Source organism: Gadus macrocephalus, chromosome 4 (genome assembly GCF_031168955.1).
Source record: "Gadus macrocephalus chromosome 4, ASM3116895v1".
Taxonomy (NCBI): Eukaryota; Metazoa; Chordata; class Actinopteri; order Gadiformes; family Gadidae; genus Gadus; species Gadus macrocephalus.
Window position 1 is genome coordinate 820,744 of NC_082385.1, and position 17,756 is coordinate 838,499.

The 17,756-nt window shown below is 45.2% G+C and overlaps 4 protein-coding genes across 7 annotated transcripts in view; 2 read left to right on the top strand and 2 right to left on the bottom strand.

The window, feature by feature from the left end:
• LOC132454910 (netrin-4-like) overlaps window positions 1-814 on the bottom strand; it is a 7,269-nt gene extending 6,455 nt beyond the window's left edge. Inside the window, 1 exon segment of the mRNA XM_060048515.1 lies at window positions 300-814. Within this exon segment, the coding sequence (XP_059904498.1) occupies window positions 300-345 (46 nt within the window). The 5' untranslated portion in view covers window positions 346-814.
• Window positions 815-4,760: 3,946 nt separating this feature from the next.
• Window positions 4,761-6,680, top strand: snrpf (small nuclear ribonucleoprotein polypeptide F). The gene is made up of 4 exons (XM_060048543.1): window positions 4,761-4,892; window positions 5,270-5,395; window positions 5,528-5,592; window positions 6,394-6,680. The coding sequence occupies exons 1-4, from the start codon at window positions 4,890-4,892 to the stop codon at window positions 6,458-6,460; spliced, it is 261 nt and encodes an 86-aa protein (XP_059904526.1). The 5' UTR covers window positions 4,761-4,889; the 3' UTR covers window positions 6,461-6,680.
• A 158-nt stretch (window positions 6,681-6,838) lies between these two features.
• On the top strand, window positions 6,839-10,310 carry amdhd1 (amidohydrolase domain containing 1). Its single transcript, XM_060048514.1, has 9 exons — window positions 6,839-7,045; window positions 7,199-7,305; window positions 7,409-7,473; window positions 7,552-7,829; window positions 8,109-8,334; window positions 8,498-8,622; window positions 8,869-8,962; window positions 9,447-9,607; window positions 9,973-10,310. Exons 1-9 carry the CDS (start codon window positions 6,909-6,911, stop codon window positions 10,076-10,078), a joined length of 1,299 nt encoding a protein of 432 aa, XP_059904497.1. The 5' UTR covers window positions 6,839-6,908; the 3' UTR covers window positions 10,079-10,310.
• LOC132454916 (tetraspanin-9) lies at window positions 10,300-15,303 on the bottom strand. 4 transcript variants are annotated; one of them, XM_060048526.1, is made up of 9 exons: window positions 15,065-15,303; window positions 14,672-14,713; window positions 14,334-14,418; window positions 13,219-13,410; window positions 12,411-12,485; window positions 11,942-12,043; window positions 11,399-11,530; window positions 10,910-10,993; window positions 10,300-10,818 (listed from the first exon to the last, which is right to left on the bottom strand). In XM_060048526.1, exons 3-9 carry the CDS (start codon window positions 14,394-14,396, stop codon window positions 10,747-10,749), a joined length of 720 nt encoding a protein of 239 aa, XP_059904509.1. In that variant the 5' UTR covers window positions 14,397-14,418; window positions 14,672-14,713; window positions 15,065-15,303; the 3' UTR covers window positions 10,300-10,746. The 4 variants fall into 4 exon arrangements, with proteins under 4 accessions (XP_059904509.1, XP_059904508.1, XP_059904507.1 ...); XM_060048525.1 differs by having other exon boundaries at window positions 14,668-14,713; XM_060048524.1 differs by having other exon boundaries at window positions 14,334-14,421; window positions 15,065-15,302.
• Window positions 15,304-17,756: the final 2,453 nt, after the last annotated feature.

The window sequence follows — 17,756 nt, forward strand, 5'->3', positions numbered from 1 at the left end:
ATGGTGCTCATGTGTTTAATGTTCAGTTGTTTGCATCAAAGCACATGAGATTTAACTCGTTGCATAATGATGTGTTTATAAAAGTCTAATAACAAAGAGTATGTGCTCATGTCAATCTATTTTCATTTTCAAATAAATGAAGCAAATTTTGATTTAACGGCTTCCTGTTCACATTTTTTAAATACGTTTTTAATAAACATTATAAACGTGTTGTTTATAGAGCTGTAATAGTAGTAGAGAGTGTTCGGCGATGATGCCATAGCTGTTGAGGCTGACTAAAGAAAGCGTATCCCACTAACCTGTTTCTAAGAGCATTGCCCAAGAAGCAAGGAGTAAAAGCACCATGGTGCCGAACTCCGATCCCCGAGGTCTTAAAAGCCAAGGTAGGAAAAGTGATGAAAGTGTCGCTCGATAGGCAACAAAACAGCACCAGCAAACAAACGTCCCATCCACGGTGACAAAGACAAGTGCGTAGGACTGCACGCCAGCCACTGTAAATTGTATCTGTCGGCCAGTGGGGATGAAACTATCAAAACGTTATCCGTCGCCGAGGGAGAAAGATTCCATGTTTGTCCTCGGAGACTTGCGAGACATCTGTTCGGGGCGCTTTGCCTCGCTTTGGTCTCTTCGATTCGTCTGGACTCGGGAACCACCGACTTTCTGCGGTACACACAACTTTCTACGCGCCACACACACACATACGCACACAGACACACAGACGCGCACTCAAGAGCAGACACTTGCTTCGCGTTCCCCCCGTGGTGGTTGGTATATATACGGGGTGACAGCGGCCAGTGCGTGGCTCCGCCCCCTTTCTCGCACTTTTCTTCGATTTAAAGCAACATTCCTGATATTAGTCAGAGGGTCGGAGATCAGTGTTGCCAGATTGGGCGTGAAATATGGCCCAATCTGGCAACCCTGTCGGAGATGCGTCAGGTAGTCTACAGGTGTTGGTCACGCCACGTTTGTTCGGCGGACTTTCTTTATTAAACAGAGAAGCGCTGATGAAAGTTTGTCCTCAGAGAGGGACATAAAAAAAGTGTGTGTTCTTTTTTGCATGACAGCGAGAAAGCCGTGGTGCGTGAGGAATGCTCGTACCCAAAATGTGGACTAATTGGCTTGGATCGGGGCCGCGTACACAATGCATTGGTGACGCACTTCAAATAATTATGGAGTTGCGTCGCTTGGATGGACTGAGCGAACTATCAGAATGCACTTATTGTCAATAATTGCATATGGTGCGATGACGCCCATCGGTAATTGTCCAAATTACTGTCTGCTCTCTCTTCTGCGATCTGGTTACCCTGACGATAGGGAGATCATCTAGAATAACAGACATTATGTACCGGAACATTAAAACGACGCTCAAATGACACGTTTCTCCTCTGAGAATATTTAAGATAAAAAAAAAGGACTAAACTTGGCATTGTTTACACACATAGATAACACGTGGTGTAGGCCAAGAAGCACTGTCAGCCAGTCTAGTCTGTGATTGGTTAATAGCGTCATTGGAGCGTTTCAGTGTTACTGACCGAGTCCCTCTAGGACTCATGTATACGGTATACCAGACATATATTTCCGGCAATCAACTTAGCGACACTGTTCAAAGCCAAATGGTTATGGAATTATCTAAATGATCTGAAAAACTATAGCTTGTGGGAGCCCCCTAGTGGCTAAATCAAACCTTTAAACTAAAAACTGCTCAGTGAACCGCGGCAGTGAATCACTTGGGGATCTTTGATCTTATTTTGATCTAAATCGATAACTCAGACTCCTGTAAAATTATACGAGAATAATATGCAAGGCAAGGTATATGATCTTATGAAAATCAGTTGATGAAAATACAACGATCAGGCCTGTCTAAAATATAATGGTCGCATGTGTATGTAAACGTGTCTGTGTTTCTATGTGTGTGTGTGTGTGCGTGTTTGTGTGAATGGGCACGTGTGTGTGGATGTGTTTGTTTGCGTACGTGTGTTTGAATGCTCATGAACGTATGTGTGTGCGCGTGTGTTTGTGTTTCTGCGTGTGTGTGTGTGTGTGTGTGTGTGTGTGTGTGTGTGTGTGTGTGTGTGTGTGTGTGTGTGTGTGTGTGTGTGTGTGTGTGTGTGTTAGGGCCCGACCGATATTGATTTTTGAGTGCCGATGCCGATTAAAAAAAAAAAAAAAAAAAAAGGCAATTAAACGTATTTTTGGATACCTTAAATATACTTTAAACACTTTTGACGAATATGTGAATTGAATGCAGAACCTTTGAGTGTTTTAGAATACATTTACAGTCAAAAATGAGTGTAATGTAAAATGTAAAATAAATAACTAACTCCCAATGTGCTGCGCTCGTGAGCAGTGACTAACACGTGCGTGCTGAGCAGTATGGTCTCACCATTAGAGTCTACAGTATAACAAATTAACATGGCCTGGGACCTAAAGAAAAACAGGCACAACATGCTCAAACAACGCGTCTTGCGTACATTGGTGAGGTGAGCGTGCAGCTGCCTGAGCGAGCATGCTTTCATGTTGTACGGTAAAATTCAATCTCCTCTTTTTTACTCCAGCTAAAGTTGTTAGTAAGCAAGGCGAGTAGGAGCGCAATCTGCAGGATACTAAGCGCAATAACATAACAAAAAAAATAAATAAAAATAATAATAATAATAATCGGTTGTAATCGGCGTCTTTTTGGCAGATGTCGATTATTTTCAAAAAGGCTATAATCGGCCGATTAAATCGGCAGGCCGATGAATCGGTCGGGCCCTAGTGTGTGTGTGTGTGTCTCCCTCTCCCTTTGCCGCACCGTGCTCCAGGTCCCAGGTTCTCCACGTTCAGCCAACCATCAACCAGCTGTTCCTTATCTCTCCCCATCCCTGGGCCGGCCAGAGCCACGAGGCGGGCCTATCTGCCCCCTCCATCCATCCTTCTACTCTGTCTCGCTGTACTTGGGTGTCACAGCTCACATTACGACCTAAAGGCGATAGCCTATGTACAAGTGTCATATCGTAAGAAAACCACCAGCTCGTCTGCGTATAACGTAACACTACACGGAACGTCTCACTCAACGGTAAACCACGTTACCCCTGGCAACGGGGACGGAGGGCTAAACTCGACTTGAACTTGACTTGTGTCTTGTCTCGTATACGTCTGTACAAATTCCCCGTGTGTAACGCAACGCGAACAGCCTCGAGGTTGTGGGTTACCGAAGACTCGCTCATTCATGGATTCTGGTCTCGTGGACGGCACCGGAGAATGAAATGATATCCGAACGACTGCTTCGGGATCGTGTTCACTCACTGGTGTTCAGGCACGAGGGGCCTACACCACGGGTCTCGTGCCTCGCACCTCGCGTGGTCTCTCACACACACACACACACACACACACACACACACACACACACACACACACACACACACACACACACACACACACACACACACACACACACACACACACACACACACACACAGCTCAGACTTCAAAGGAGGCTTTCTGCCACTGGAGTGGACTGAAACGCTCCTGACATCGACACACCTTCCCTGCGGGGGCAAAATCAACCAAGAGACTGACAGGACCCCCCCCCCACACACACACACACCACACACACACACACACAGGTATCTATAGGCTTTACCTATAGAGACGTGAGCACATACCAGTAGGTATGCACACACTCACGCATGCTTGCATGCAATTAAGCCGATGGAATGATGCGCACACCCGAGCCCAGCCAGGCGTGACCAGGTGCTTCGTACGTGATGCCCTCCTCACACACACACGTAGCCCGGCGCGACCCGCGACCTACATACGAACACCACGTGCACGCCTGCCCTCGGAGCATGATTGACCCATGAGTGAGTGAGTGAGTGAGTGAGTGAGTGACTGACTGACTGACTGACTGAGTTAATTACTGAGATGTCTGAAGAGGCTGAGTTCCTAACGGGCCGAGGTCACGGGGCAGTGAGGTAAGGCCGTGAAATGGGCTCATGGGTCATTTCACCGGAATTCCGCACAGCCCAGCGCACAGCCCGCTGTTTCACCGTGGAAGGGTTCGATTGGGTCCATTGAAGACACTCAGGCTTGAGCACGTCAAACGTTTAAGGCCCGTTGAACTCTTCGGTGAGGGGGAAAAACAAAAAAAAAACAGCAATATCTTGTAGACAGTTTGAGCCTGGAGTCATAGAGCTGCTCAGACAGAGAGCCCTGCGACCTACATATGACAATCACTTCCCCTTCTGACTAAGGCAGGGCCCATCTCCCCTTGTTCTTAGATAATATGTCAAAGATCTATCTGTACATATCTACCCTGTATATGCATCTCACAAGGTGTGTGTTGAATCATAAAATAAGAAAAATATTATTTGATTTTTTTTGCCAGATCTTGTTATAGTTGAATAGATTTGTGTGTTAATAATCCTTCTCAATACACAATGTTTCCTTCTCTATATTAGACATAGGCATACATCTAAATGCATTATAGATGTAAAGTTCAGGATAGCACAAAGGGTATATTATAATACTTGATTCTAGATATTGAATCATAAATAATCCATAACTAAATACAAATATTTTTAGGGAAATCAATCAAACACATCAGTCAAATACAAAGTGATACAGAAAGATATTCAACCAAATCTGTTCGCTTCCACCAAAAACGTCTCCCTTGCACTGAGTCCATCCGTCCGCTAGTGGCCGCTCTGACGTTACCCGGGGTCCGCCGCTAGGGGGCGCTCTGACGTCACCCCAAGCCCGCCGCCTATTATGTGTTTTGGGTTAAAGTTCAAACGTTTAACTTCCGGCTCGGCGGCAAAGCGTGTGGCTGTTCAGAGAATACGTTATTGTGTCGAAAGGCACAAAATACACATTAAGCATATCGGCGAACATCCCCTTGTGCTAACAGAATGGTGAGTTTATGTGCATTTTTCTTTAAGTCACGGATGTTTTGTTTGTTGGTACTTTTGATGGGTTTTTATGTTAGCCGGGGAGCTAGCGTTAGCAGCTAGACTCAATTCAATGAATGAGACTCTTCACGCAGCTCTGTTGCCTTCTCTTTGGACTCGAACCCGCGAGTATAGTGAAATAATGCACGGGATTCTTCGTTATTATACAAATATCTGTTTTATTCCTTGTGAAATAGTTTATTTTGTTTTGCAGAACTATGGGCTGTACCATTATGCTGCATCGGTTCCAATATGCGTTTCCAAAAAAACGTACTTAAATCCCCCGATCCTAAAGGCTAGCCGTTGATTTTAACGTTAACTTGTCCATTTCTGTTCTGCAGAGTTTACCTCTTAACCCGAAGCCCTTCCTCAACGGGCTGACCGGCAAACCCGTGATGGTGAAGCTGAAGTGGGGAATGGAGTACAAAGGATACTTGGTGTCGGTGGACGGCTACATGAACATGCAGGTGAGGGAATACACATCTGGACATCAGTGGCCCAAAGCCGTACCCAACTCTGGCATTGTGATCGTTGTAGGGCATATCTGGATGTGTGTGTAAATGTTGATATTTGACATGTGATGTGTATCTACCCAACAGTTGGCCAACACAGAAGAGTATGTTGACGGAGCACTGGCAGGTCATCTGGGTGAAGTTCTCATCAGGTACGGTCGCTTTGATCGATGGTGATTAGATGCACAGACCACTCTTCTAGAGAAGACACCTTACCGCAGCGAGAGGAAAGAGGGTAGAAGCAGATATATCTTGGATTCGTCAGCTGTGTCAGTCACCTAAAGTGAAATATTCTAATTTTTGACAGCAACAATCTTGATAGTGCAGACAATTTAATCACCTTACTGATGAATTGGTTACTAGTAATGATGCCTCTAAAACAAGGAAAAGAAAACACCTGCGATATTATTATATCCAAATTACATCTAGTCTCATCACAATATCGATGTAATGATAATGCATTGGCTGGACTAATGCATACAAGATCGTTTACACCCAATCCCCCCTATTAAAGTATAACGAATGAGTACTCCTATGCTTTTACATCCTTGTTGGGAGAAGGCAGAGAAACTGGTATATTTCTGAACTTTTAAGCTCAAATGATTACTTGAACTTGTGGCACAAAGGAAAGATTGGATATAAAATTGGACTTTGTATAAAGTTTGGTACAATGTTTCTTAAAGCCCAGTGTTCCAGGAGCGACGTTTAGTCGTGTGTTTAGTTAACACACGACTGATGCAGTGCTAATACATTATTAATACCAACCAGGACCCAATGCACAAGATCTTACAGGTCGTATCGAAGTGCAATTATAAATTTGAAACAGGCTGAAATAGTATATTGTATATGATGCTGTTTTTATATCATGTATCCTTTATATCATATCTATATGAATCATATCTGTCTGTGTGTAGAACAATGTTCTCTAAAGAGCCGGTCTCTTCCCCCCTCAGGTGTAATAACGTTCTGTACATCCGGGGCGTGGAGGAGGAGGAGGAAGACGGGGAGATGAGGGAATGACGGAACGATGGAGGAGAAACGAAGAAGCCCTAACTGATATTCTGTTTGTTTTTACTTTAAGTGTTCCCCTTTTTGTGCGTTTTCACCATGTGAAAGCAGTGGATATTTGTGGATGAATGACGTGGCTCATTTTGTTTAAAGTTTTTGGAAAGATTCCTTTTTTACTGTATAAGACCAATCTTGGAAAATTGTAATAGAAAACAATAAAAAATGAAAATCATTCAGTTTGTCTTTTTCTGGAGCATTTGCTCATTAACTAGTATTGATGGTAACATTCACCAACAGAAGACCGGGAATGGCCTCTAGTGACTTCATCTATGGAAACGCCCCCTTGTTTGGACTTTGAGCTCTTCGTCAAATATTTGCTTTTCCACAAACTTCCATTTCTGCAGTTAGGCAACCCCAGTTTGTAGCGGAGCATGTCCAGCTACACGTTTTAAATTACAAAATGCCTACCAAATACAGACTGCTGGTAAAAAACGCCAGCCAGGTTGTGGTAATATGCAGCAATGGTGAAAAGTACCTGCAGAAGGATGCAGTGCAAAATCTTTGCGTGGTGGATAACGGTAGCGTGGTGATCGGGTGGTGAGTTTTAAATCTACTTAAATTAAGCAGTTCAACCCCCCCCCCCATTGTTCAACGTCCGCTGTTTTCAAAATGTAACCTACTGTAAATTACGTAGGTTTTAGTTCATATAAATAAGCGATTAAACCTAGTACTGGGATGTGGTCCAACTAGTGATGGTCTGATCAAAGCCGTGGGACCGTCGGACGACGTCCAAGCCGAATATCCAGAAGAGCTTTTCGAGAAGGTCATCGATGCAACGGGCATGTGTGTCATCCCTGGTGCGTAAAAGAAAATGGATCATACAGCAAACTTGTAGGTTTACAACCGCATCACAGAACACTATATTACAAATCCCTATTTGGAGTTCATCATTTGTTTCAGGGTTGGTGGACGCTCACACGCATCCCGTATGGGCAGGCGACCGTGTGCATGAATTTGCTATGAAGGTAAAACACTAATTACCGAGAGCCTGATTCCCCGCATCACCAGAAGCGTTCGTTTACAATGAGTGTCGCCGCCCGCAGCTGGCTGGAGCCTCGTACATGGACGTGCACCGCGCCGGGGGCGGCATCCACTTCACGGTGGAGCACACGCGGGCGGCGGCGGCCCCCGACCTGCTGGCCTCTCTCACGGCCCGGCTGGGCCGCATGTTGAGGGCCGGCAGCACGCTGGTGGAGTGCAAGAGCGGATACGGCCTGGAGCTCGAGACGGAGGTGAAGATGCTGGAGGTGATCGAGAAGGCGAGGCGCTCATTGCCCATCAACATCTCGTCCACCTACTGCGGGGCCCACGCCGTGCCCAGGTAGACGGAGGTCTTAGGCGGACATGTTTCAATTTAGTCAAAGTGACGAACTTTAAATGGACCAATGGGAAACCGAGCTGTTTACATTAATCAAATTAGTAAGAAAATGGCAATACGATGAAGTATTGATTGAGGTGCGGATATTACAATTGCATTTATTGAAAGTGTCCATTTAGTTTGTTTAGTTTTATTTTTACCATTTGAGACTTATGACCGCTATGGCGGTGGTTGGGGTTAATTTTTCTCTTCAATAAAACGTAAGTTTCTCTTTCGTCGCAGAGGTAAGACGGTGGCTGAGGCCACGGAGGACGTTCTGCGGGTCCAGCTCCCCGCGCTGCGCAGGCGCATTACCGCCGGCGACCTGCGGGTGGACAACATCGACGTGTTCTGCGAGCGGGGCGTATTCGACCTGGACGCCACGCGCGCCATCCTCCAGGCGGGCCGCGACATGGGGCTGCACATCAACTTCCACGGCGACGAGCTGCACCCCATGAACTCTGCACAGGTGTTGGTCGGGTTGTTATAACACACACACACACACACACACACACACACACACACACACACACACACACACACACACACACACACACACACACACACACACACACACACACACACACACACAAAAACACTGAAAGCGAAACTTTGTTTTGCCTTCTTGTCAGTTGGGGGCGGAGCTTGGCGCCCTGGCCATCAGTCACCTGGAGGAGGTGACGGACGAGGGGATCGCTGCCATGGCAACTGCCAAAACCGCCGCAGTCCTGTTGCCAACTACGGCCTACATCCTGAGGCACACACACACACACACACACACACACACACACACACACACACACACACACACACACACACACACACACACACACACACACACACACACACACACACACACACACACACACACAATCCAGGAAGCTCTGGACTAATAGTGTCTGTGTGTGTGTGTTTGTGTGTGTCTGCGTGTGTGTCTGTGTGTACGTGTCTGTGTGTGCGTGTGTGTGTGCTCGCGTCTGTGTCTGTGTCCGTGTGTGTGCAGGCTCCCCCAGCCGCGGGCCCGAGCCATGCTGGAGGCGGGGCTGATCGTAGCGCTTGGCAGCGACTTCAACCCCAACGCGTACTGCTGCTCCATGGTGCTCCCCCGGCTCCACCCCCCATCCACACTATCATAAACAACCCCCCCCCCCCCCCCCACAGTGTGTGTGTGTGGGAGGGTCCCACAGACACAACAGACTGGTCCCAAGATGGAAAAGATTGATAGAAACAATTTTTTTAAATAATATCGGTGAAGTTTTAACAATACGGCTACATGGATGCAGTGAACCAAAAAAAAAAAATGTTGTGATTCAAAATCCAAATGCATCCAAATGACAGATTTGGACAAGTATGTGTTTTAGATAGATGGATAGATAATTTGAATAATTTTAATAATCCTTAACAGGAAATGACAGTGCCACTGCAGCTTCAAGACAGACATAACACCACACATTGCCTCAGATAGCTTACATAAATAATAAGTTAAAAATACAATAAATAAATACAAAAAAAGTGCAAAGTTCGTTTTGTGCATTGTAAAACCTTATAGCAGTTTGTTTGTATCTCCTCCCCCCCGCACAGCCCCTGGTCATGCACCTGGCCTGTGTGAACATGAGGATGACCATGCCAGAGGCTCTGGTGGGGGCCACCATCAACGCCGCCTACGCCCTCGGCCGCTCGGACACGCACGGCTCCCTGGAGGCGGGCAAACACGGAGACCTGGTGGTCCTCAACTGTAGACGGTGAGTCCAGGCTGTAGACCCCCGCCGTGGTCTGTCCTACCCGCTATGGAGTTAGACGAACTAGTACGCGCTTGTGGTCAGATATGGTTGTTTGGCGCCCCCAAGTGGCGGTTAAGTGAAAGTGCGAAGAGTAGACTTTTTGGTTTTATACAATGATGAAATTGCTCATGATGAAAGAATTCTAAAGTCTTTCAACAATCAATTAATCTCCTTTAAATAAACTTTTGTAGCCAGACTAAATCGCTGACACATACAAGACATGAGTGCTATTAATAAACTATAATTCCTACATTGCTTAATCACCATATTTTATTTTATCATATATATATTGTCGATTCCCCGTTTTGTTGCTGCGGTTCCCCCAGATGGGAACACCTGATCTACCAGCTCGGAGGTCACCACGAGGTCATCCGCTACGTCATCATCAAGGGGTCCGTCGTCCACGACAACGACAACATCCTGGCCTTCTAGACTACAAGAAGACTTTTTTTTTCTACCTCTTTCCACTCACTTAAATAGACTAGAATGGTTTGATAAAAACATTGTACTCTGCCAGGAGGATTAACCCATCAGATGCACCCGACATGCCTGAACCCCTAACTGTATGATAACATCGTCACAGCCATGTCCGTCCCACTCCCTAACATGATGAAGAAAAAATATGAATCAATGACTGAATTAAAAGATCCTCATATGTTTCAGATATCTGTCTCTTGGTTTTTTTATTGGGCACAGTATACACACAATGCTCAGTGGTTAATAAACGCATCTCTATACAAATGTTTCCGTTGCAAGGGCATTCAAAGCTTTTAACAAAACGAGCCCCTTCTCTCTCTGAACCCTTCTCTGCCCTCAGTCGATTCTGGTTGACCTTGACTTGACCTCAATACTTCACAACTCGTTTAAATAGAAACACTAGTAGTTACACTGCGATGAGATTACTGCTGTTAATGGACATTATTAGCTCATATTGTATTCACAACAGTACGAATGTTAGTCTATAGACGAGGAACGCATGATAAAAAATATATTCTGACGTGGCATGCCATGCACTAATGTAGCGTATTTAAATCGTAACATGAAAAAGGTAACCGTTTACAAAGCACTCTTGAACGAAAAATATGAAGGAATCGAGCCCGTCAAGCTTCATATTTCTTCCCTGCCCGGTGGATCTGTTGGTATAGTGTCATGGAGAACGCCATACCAAGGAGCTAGAGGGCAAAAAAAATAAATAAAAATGATAAGTGAATGAATCGAAAGCAAAACTCAGGCAAAACTCAGGTCATGGTGTCCGTTTCCTACCTGTACGACCAGGACACACATGGCGATGGTTCCGATAAGGTGTTTGTTGTCGTCAAGCCACTCCTCCACTTTGTCGTAGCAACCCTGGAGAGGGGAGAGGGCCATGGTGATTAGGAGGAGGAGGCAGGAAGTGTTGCGCACCCTTTGAGATTACGGTTACTGTATTGTATACACACTTAGTATTTTGACTCAGATGTTAAAAAATTAAATGCAAACAACCATATGCAATGTCTTTGTTTAACACACGTGTACACACACACACACACACACACACACACACACACACACACACACACACACACACACACACACACACACACACACACACACACACACACACACACACACACACACACACACACACACACACACACACACACAAAAAAAAACTTGTGTCTGTGGTGACAGTAATATGTGGGAGGAGCATGTGTGTATTTAGGGTTAGACAGACAGACAGACAGAAAGAGACAGACACAGACACAGACGTACCCGTGTCCAGACGGTGCTGGAGGCGTTGCGGCCGCAGCCGGGCTGGACGTCCTGGCAGCAGCGGTCGGGGACCACCTTGGCCTGCAGGGCGGCGTGCCAGTCCGTGTGGCCGTCCACGCCGCAGCAGTGCCACTGGAGGAGGGGAGGGGAACAGCACGCCAGTCAGGAGGACGGACGGACGGACGGACGCACTCTGATCACCTCCGCGACTCACAATAGAGTTATGAGTCGCGGATGTGGTTGAAACATGCATTTTCTTAATTTCTTTTTGCCTCAGGGTCGAATGTTATTAATTTGATTTTTATTGTTAATCTTGGATTATAAATTGAATATGACTTGAGGGTTTTGGACATTTCAGTGATGAGCGCCAACTGTCACACAGTTCATGTTCAAATCCCCACCTTACAGCTACCAACCGGTCAAAGACAGCAGCGATTTTTTGGGCAAATAAGTATTTATATCTGGGGGGGGGGGGCCTCAAGCAGTGTGTGTGTGTGTGTGTGTGTGTGTGTGTGTCTGTGTGTCTGTGTGTGTGTGTGTGACCTCGGTCTGGATGGTGTTCCAGGCGTTGCTGAGCCCGGCGTTGTTCTCCGAGGTGTACAGACCCAGACCTTCCTTCAGGTCCCGACGCGCGTTCTCGCTCACCTGCACCACCGAGGAAGAACCATCATCATCATCATCATAACCACCATCATCTTCACCATCGAAGAAGAACCACTTCCATCATCAACATCACAGAGGAAGAAACACTTCCATCATCATCATCATCATCATCATCACCACCACAGAGGAAGATCCACCTCCATCATCATCAAGAGCCCTATTCTTTTCCAAGCGGATCCATATTGATTTATTGATAAATTTAAAATCGTTTCTTTAAAAAAGTATTTTATACACAGTAATGTTATTTATAATGCTTTTACAGAACTAATTTAAATATAGTATTTATTGATAAAAAAACATTAGATATTTTCTAATATTTATTGATTTATAGATCAATGACACCGCCGACCTTGTCCGTGTAGACGAAGAAGAGGATGAGGAGGATCAGCTCGGCCAATAGGATGATCAGCAGCACGATGAAGAACTGGGGAAGAGGTGGACAGAACACAACACGTTACATTCTTCAGACTAATAAAGGCCGCCTGGATCCAAAAGAAAACCAGTCAAAAGGCAAGACCGCAACAAGGAAATACCTTCATGGATCTATTTCAATCCTTTGTTGGCTTTTAGAAGGATTTAATACCTTGGACATTTTTATAAATCATCAGTTGAATGATGACGATGACGTGGACAGACAATGCTGCAAACTATATGCCCAGGCAAACACCTTGGCACGCATTATGGTCAAGCTACAAAAAAAAAAATCAAGCATGCAGAGGCGGAAAGTTGCGTACAATGATGCTACGCGCATCCTTTTAAAAATACCGAGAGGGGGCAGAGCCAGCCAGATGTTGGTCACTGCAGGAGTGAGCACCTGCCTTTTAAGAAATCGTATGTTTACATTTATGAAACGATTGGAGGAATCTGGGAACAGTATCATCGTGGTACTTGTAGATCCCACTCTGAGCTGTGCTCGCAATACCGCCAGCCTGAGTTGAAATGTTTGCACATAAACTGACTTTTTATATTTTTGCGTTGTATTTGTCTTGTGCTATTTATGGACCCGAGTCTGAAATAAAGTTTTCGTATCATATCACATTCTACTCAGTCAAAGGAGGCATGTGACGCGTAGAATCAGTATCTGCCGACATGTCCCTCGAGACTCTTGAGAGGAAAAAACCTCCAAGGGCTTCTTCTCTCGACCCGTCCGTACGTACGCTCAGAAGCAGGCACTTGTTCTCCTTGATGGCGCCAAGGCAACCCAGGAAGCCCGTCACCATGACGACCGTGCCCAGGGTGATGACCAGGTTGGCGGCGGACAGCGTGGGGAAGGAGGGCGACAGGGTGGCGAAGCTGCCCTGGGACACGGAGAGCCAGACCCCCACGCCCAGCAGGCCACAGCCCCCCAGCTGAGAGAGAGAGAGAGAGAGAGAGAGAGAGAGAGAGAGAGAGAGAGAGAGAGAGAGAGAGAGAGAGAGAGAGAGAGAGAGAGAGAGAGAGAGAGAGAGAGAGAGAGAGAGAGAGAGAGAGAGAGAGGAGCCGTCAATGTAACACACACAGGCACAAAAACACTGACACACACAGGCTCGCACACACGCACGCAAACACCCCCACACCCCCCACAGCCCCCCCCCCCTCCCCACACACACCCCCCCACACAAAGCCCTCCCCCACACAAATGTTTGTTTTTTTATCCAAATTTACAAAGAAGGGGAAAAGGATCCAAACATTTTGGAAATATTTAAGAAATATGGATAATGTAACAGGTTCATCAAGCTCACATGCCTTCACAAGAGCTACATGATGAGGTAAGATGTTACACAGAACACTTATGGATAAACAAAACACCTTTGTCTCCAGAATTTTCATACTACTTATGGTGGCTGAAACAGAGCAACATTTTGGCTTCTTTATTATGTAACTTCCCCCCAATTTTTGTGGATATGACCTAAGCTTCCAAAGATTAAAGATATAAGTTTGCACTGGTAACCTAGTTGGCATATACCATACGACCGACCAGTGGGTGGTGTTTCAGTAACTTAGTAGTAAGCCTAAAGGGCTGTATGAATTCTGGATGATCGATTATTATCTTTATGGTATTGTATCGTCATGAAATTAATACAACAATTTATCATGATATCAATGAGAAGATATAGAATGAGAAGATATAGGAAATAATTCCAATTGGAGGTTTCAAAAGGTCAAAGAGAAAGGAAAACTAGCTCTAGTCAAGAACACATTTGGGACTAGAGTGTCTTCTTTTGTCTTATGTAATGGATTATTTACAGACAGTTATAAACTGTAAGTAAACATCAAAGGCTAGCCTACTCACCCAGAAGAGGAGGTTGAAGAGGAAAAGCATGTACTTCACACAGCAGATGCAGCCACGAGCCATAATGGTTCAGTCGGAGGGCAGGCTACTGCAAAACAAATGGAGTAGGTTTATTACTTTGAGCCGTTTTACTAATAAAGAAGATTAACGCCATTCTTGTGTTTTGGTACATATCAGCCAATGCAGAACCATATTACAATATATTAATTATAAATCATACACTGAATAAGGAGTAAGATATATATGATAACTAGCCATTCATATATCAGTTGTAGTATATGGAACAATACTAAATGTGTGCATGCAGTGCAATACAACCAAAACGAGGGCCAACTTACCACTTAAAAAAGCTGTCAAATCGAGGAAATCAGGGCGTGTACCTGCGGCACAAATTTAAAAGAGAGGTTCATTATTTTCTATTCCTTTACAGGGGTTTCATTGTTAGAGGCCGACTACCTCACGTCTCTGTAGCCCGACCACAGCTTTATTACAGCTGCGGCGGAGCGACTGTCTCGCCTGCGCGTCATCGAAGTGTGGTCGGCGAAACTTTGAACTATAAACGCACTTTAATAAGTCAACATGTTAATAGAATCACACTCCGAGAACATATAACATAGAAAATCACGGACCTTGAGTCGTTGAACGATCATACGACTAAAACCGGTTCACTTCTGGCCATTGCTGGATATTTTTATGAGTGAGTGAGGAGAACGAAGCGCATAGTTTCTTACCGTGCGGCTATGAACTCGAGTTCATGATCGCCGGTTCATCTCTTAGTATTATCCCAGGGATTTGTTACATGCCGATCAGCGCTGATTCATGTGCAACGGTTTCCAACACCGCTCTCCTGAAACAAAGCTGCGATGGAAGGATCGCTGTAGGTCAGGAAAGTTTGCGATTTCGTCGAGGATCGCGGACGCCAGCAGAGAGAAGTGAGGCTGATTATTTTCTTTGGGAAAAGCGGAAACTGTGGAGTTGGAGGCGTGCCGCTGGCGGGGGGGGGGGCTCTGTGTGGGGGCTCTGTGTGCAGATGAAGCGATACGCCTTCAAATACTCAACAATATGTGTTGTAACCGAGGATTTGTGCAAGATATGTTTGCTTTGAATGAGTAATATTTGTGCTTTTTCGCTTAAAAATATATTTTAGATCTGCATCTATCTGCCTATCCGTGTCTGTCTTTCTGTCAATCATTACAAACATTGGAAAGCAACCAAAATTGACCGCTTATTTTACTTTATTTACTTATAAATAGATAAATACATAGTTAAGATGTTTTTTGTACGATTATTACAATAAAATTATTAATCAGTTACTGCGGACAATTAGTTTTAAAATCACTTTATTTGCAGTCATTAAAATAGGCCCATTGAACACATGTAAAACATACCAGGCTTGACCCATTGTCTTCCAGCATCGACCACACATAAAATGTTGATGCGTAGTTCTGGTCTGTGCTGAAATGGGGGGTAGCTATAAACAGAACTGGCAACGCACTCCATGAACTTCTTATCAAGACAAAAACAAACACCCACCCACGCGCACAACCGCACAGACACACACACACACACACACACACACACACACACACACACACACACACACACACACACACACACACACACACACACACACACACACACACACACACGTGCACATACACAAACAAGAAGCATCCAAAGAATCTTTAATGAACATTTCTGATGGATGAATATAAATACAAACAACTCTCAGAACGAAAAGGAAAATACAAAATATACAAAAAATTTACAACGAACAATGAAAGGCTTGTGTTTCTTCCAGCTGCGGCCTCTCGGGTATCCATGGCAACGAAAGCGGGAGGGCATTTCCTGTGTATCTCGAAGGTCGCGGGAATCGAAAGCTCAAAAGTCGCTTGGCAAAAAGTTAATTTCCTTGACAGCTTCACACCCGCCGTTCCCCAGGGACGAAGCAGGGCGGCGATGGAACCAACAACTCCCCCTCTCTCTCTCTCTCTCTCTCTCAGTCTTTCTCTCAGTCTCTCTCTCTCTCAGTCTCTCTCTCAGTCTCTCAGTCTCTCTCAGTCTCTCTCTGTCTCTCTCTCAGTCTCTCTCTCAGTCTCTCTCTCTCTCTCTCAGTCTCTCGCTCTCTCTCTCTCAGTCTCTCGCTCTCTCTCTCTCTCTCTCAGTCTCTCTCTGTCTCTCTCAGTCTCTCTCTCTCTCTCTCTCTCAGTCTCCTCTCTCAGTCTCTCTCTCCTCTCTCTCTCTCTCAGTCTCTCGCTCTCTCTCTCTCTCTCTCTCTCTCTCTCTCTCTCTCTCTCTCTCTCGCTCTCTCTCAGTCTCTCGCTCTCTCTCTCTCTCTCTCTCTCTCTCTCTCTCTCTCTCTCTCTCTCTCTCTCTCTCTCCTCTCTCCCTCTCCCTAGCCCCACACCCATCTCTCTGACTGGGAGGACTTCAGCTGGACGGATTCACTGCTGTCGCCCTCCTGCTGCTGAAACACACACACACACACACACACACACACACACACACACACACACACACACACACACACACACACACACACACACACACACACACACACACACACACACACACAGATTTTACATGCCACGGTGTATTTTGTACAGGATAGTGTACGAGATGTCCTTCAACAGATGCTTTCATGCAGAAGCTGTCCTACATCATAATGTCAATTACAAAAATGGAAATTGAACAAATAAGCGATTACCGCTCTCGCAAGCGATACCAGCACATTTTTAAACCCTCTTTCTAATTCAAATGGTCGCCCTTACAATAGCAATAAAGTGCATCTTAATAAAAGAACAGCTCTGGCTAATGCTAAATCCGCTAATGCTACACCACTAATGCTACACCATTAATGCTACCACTAATGCTACACCACTAATGCTACACCACTAATGCTACACCATTAATGCTACCACTAATGCTACACCACTAATGCTACCACTAATGCTACACAACTAATGCTACACCACTAATGCTACACCACTAATGCTACACCACTAATGCTACCACTAATGCTACACCACTAATGCTACACCATTAATGCTACCACTAATGCTACACCATTAATGCTACCACTAATGCTACACCACTAATGCTACACCATTAATGCTACCACTAATGCTACACAACTAATGCTAACACCACTAATGCTACCTACACCACTAATGCTACCACTAATGCTACACCACTAATGCTCACCATTAATGCTAACACCACTAATGCTACATCACTAGTGCTACAACACTAATGCTACCACACTAATGCTACACACACTAATGCTAACACCACTAATGCTAACACCACTAATGCTACAACACTAGTGCTACAACACTAAGCTACAACACTAATGCTACACCACTAATGCTACCATTAATAATGCACCACTAATGATCACCACTAATGCTAACACCACTAATG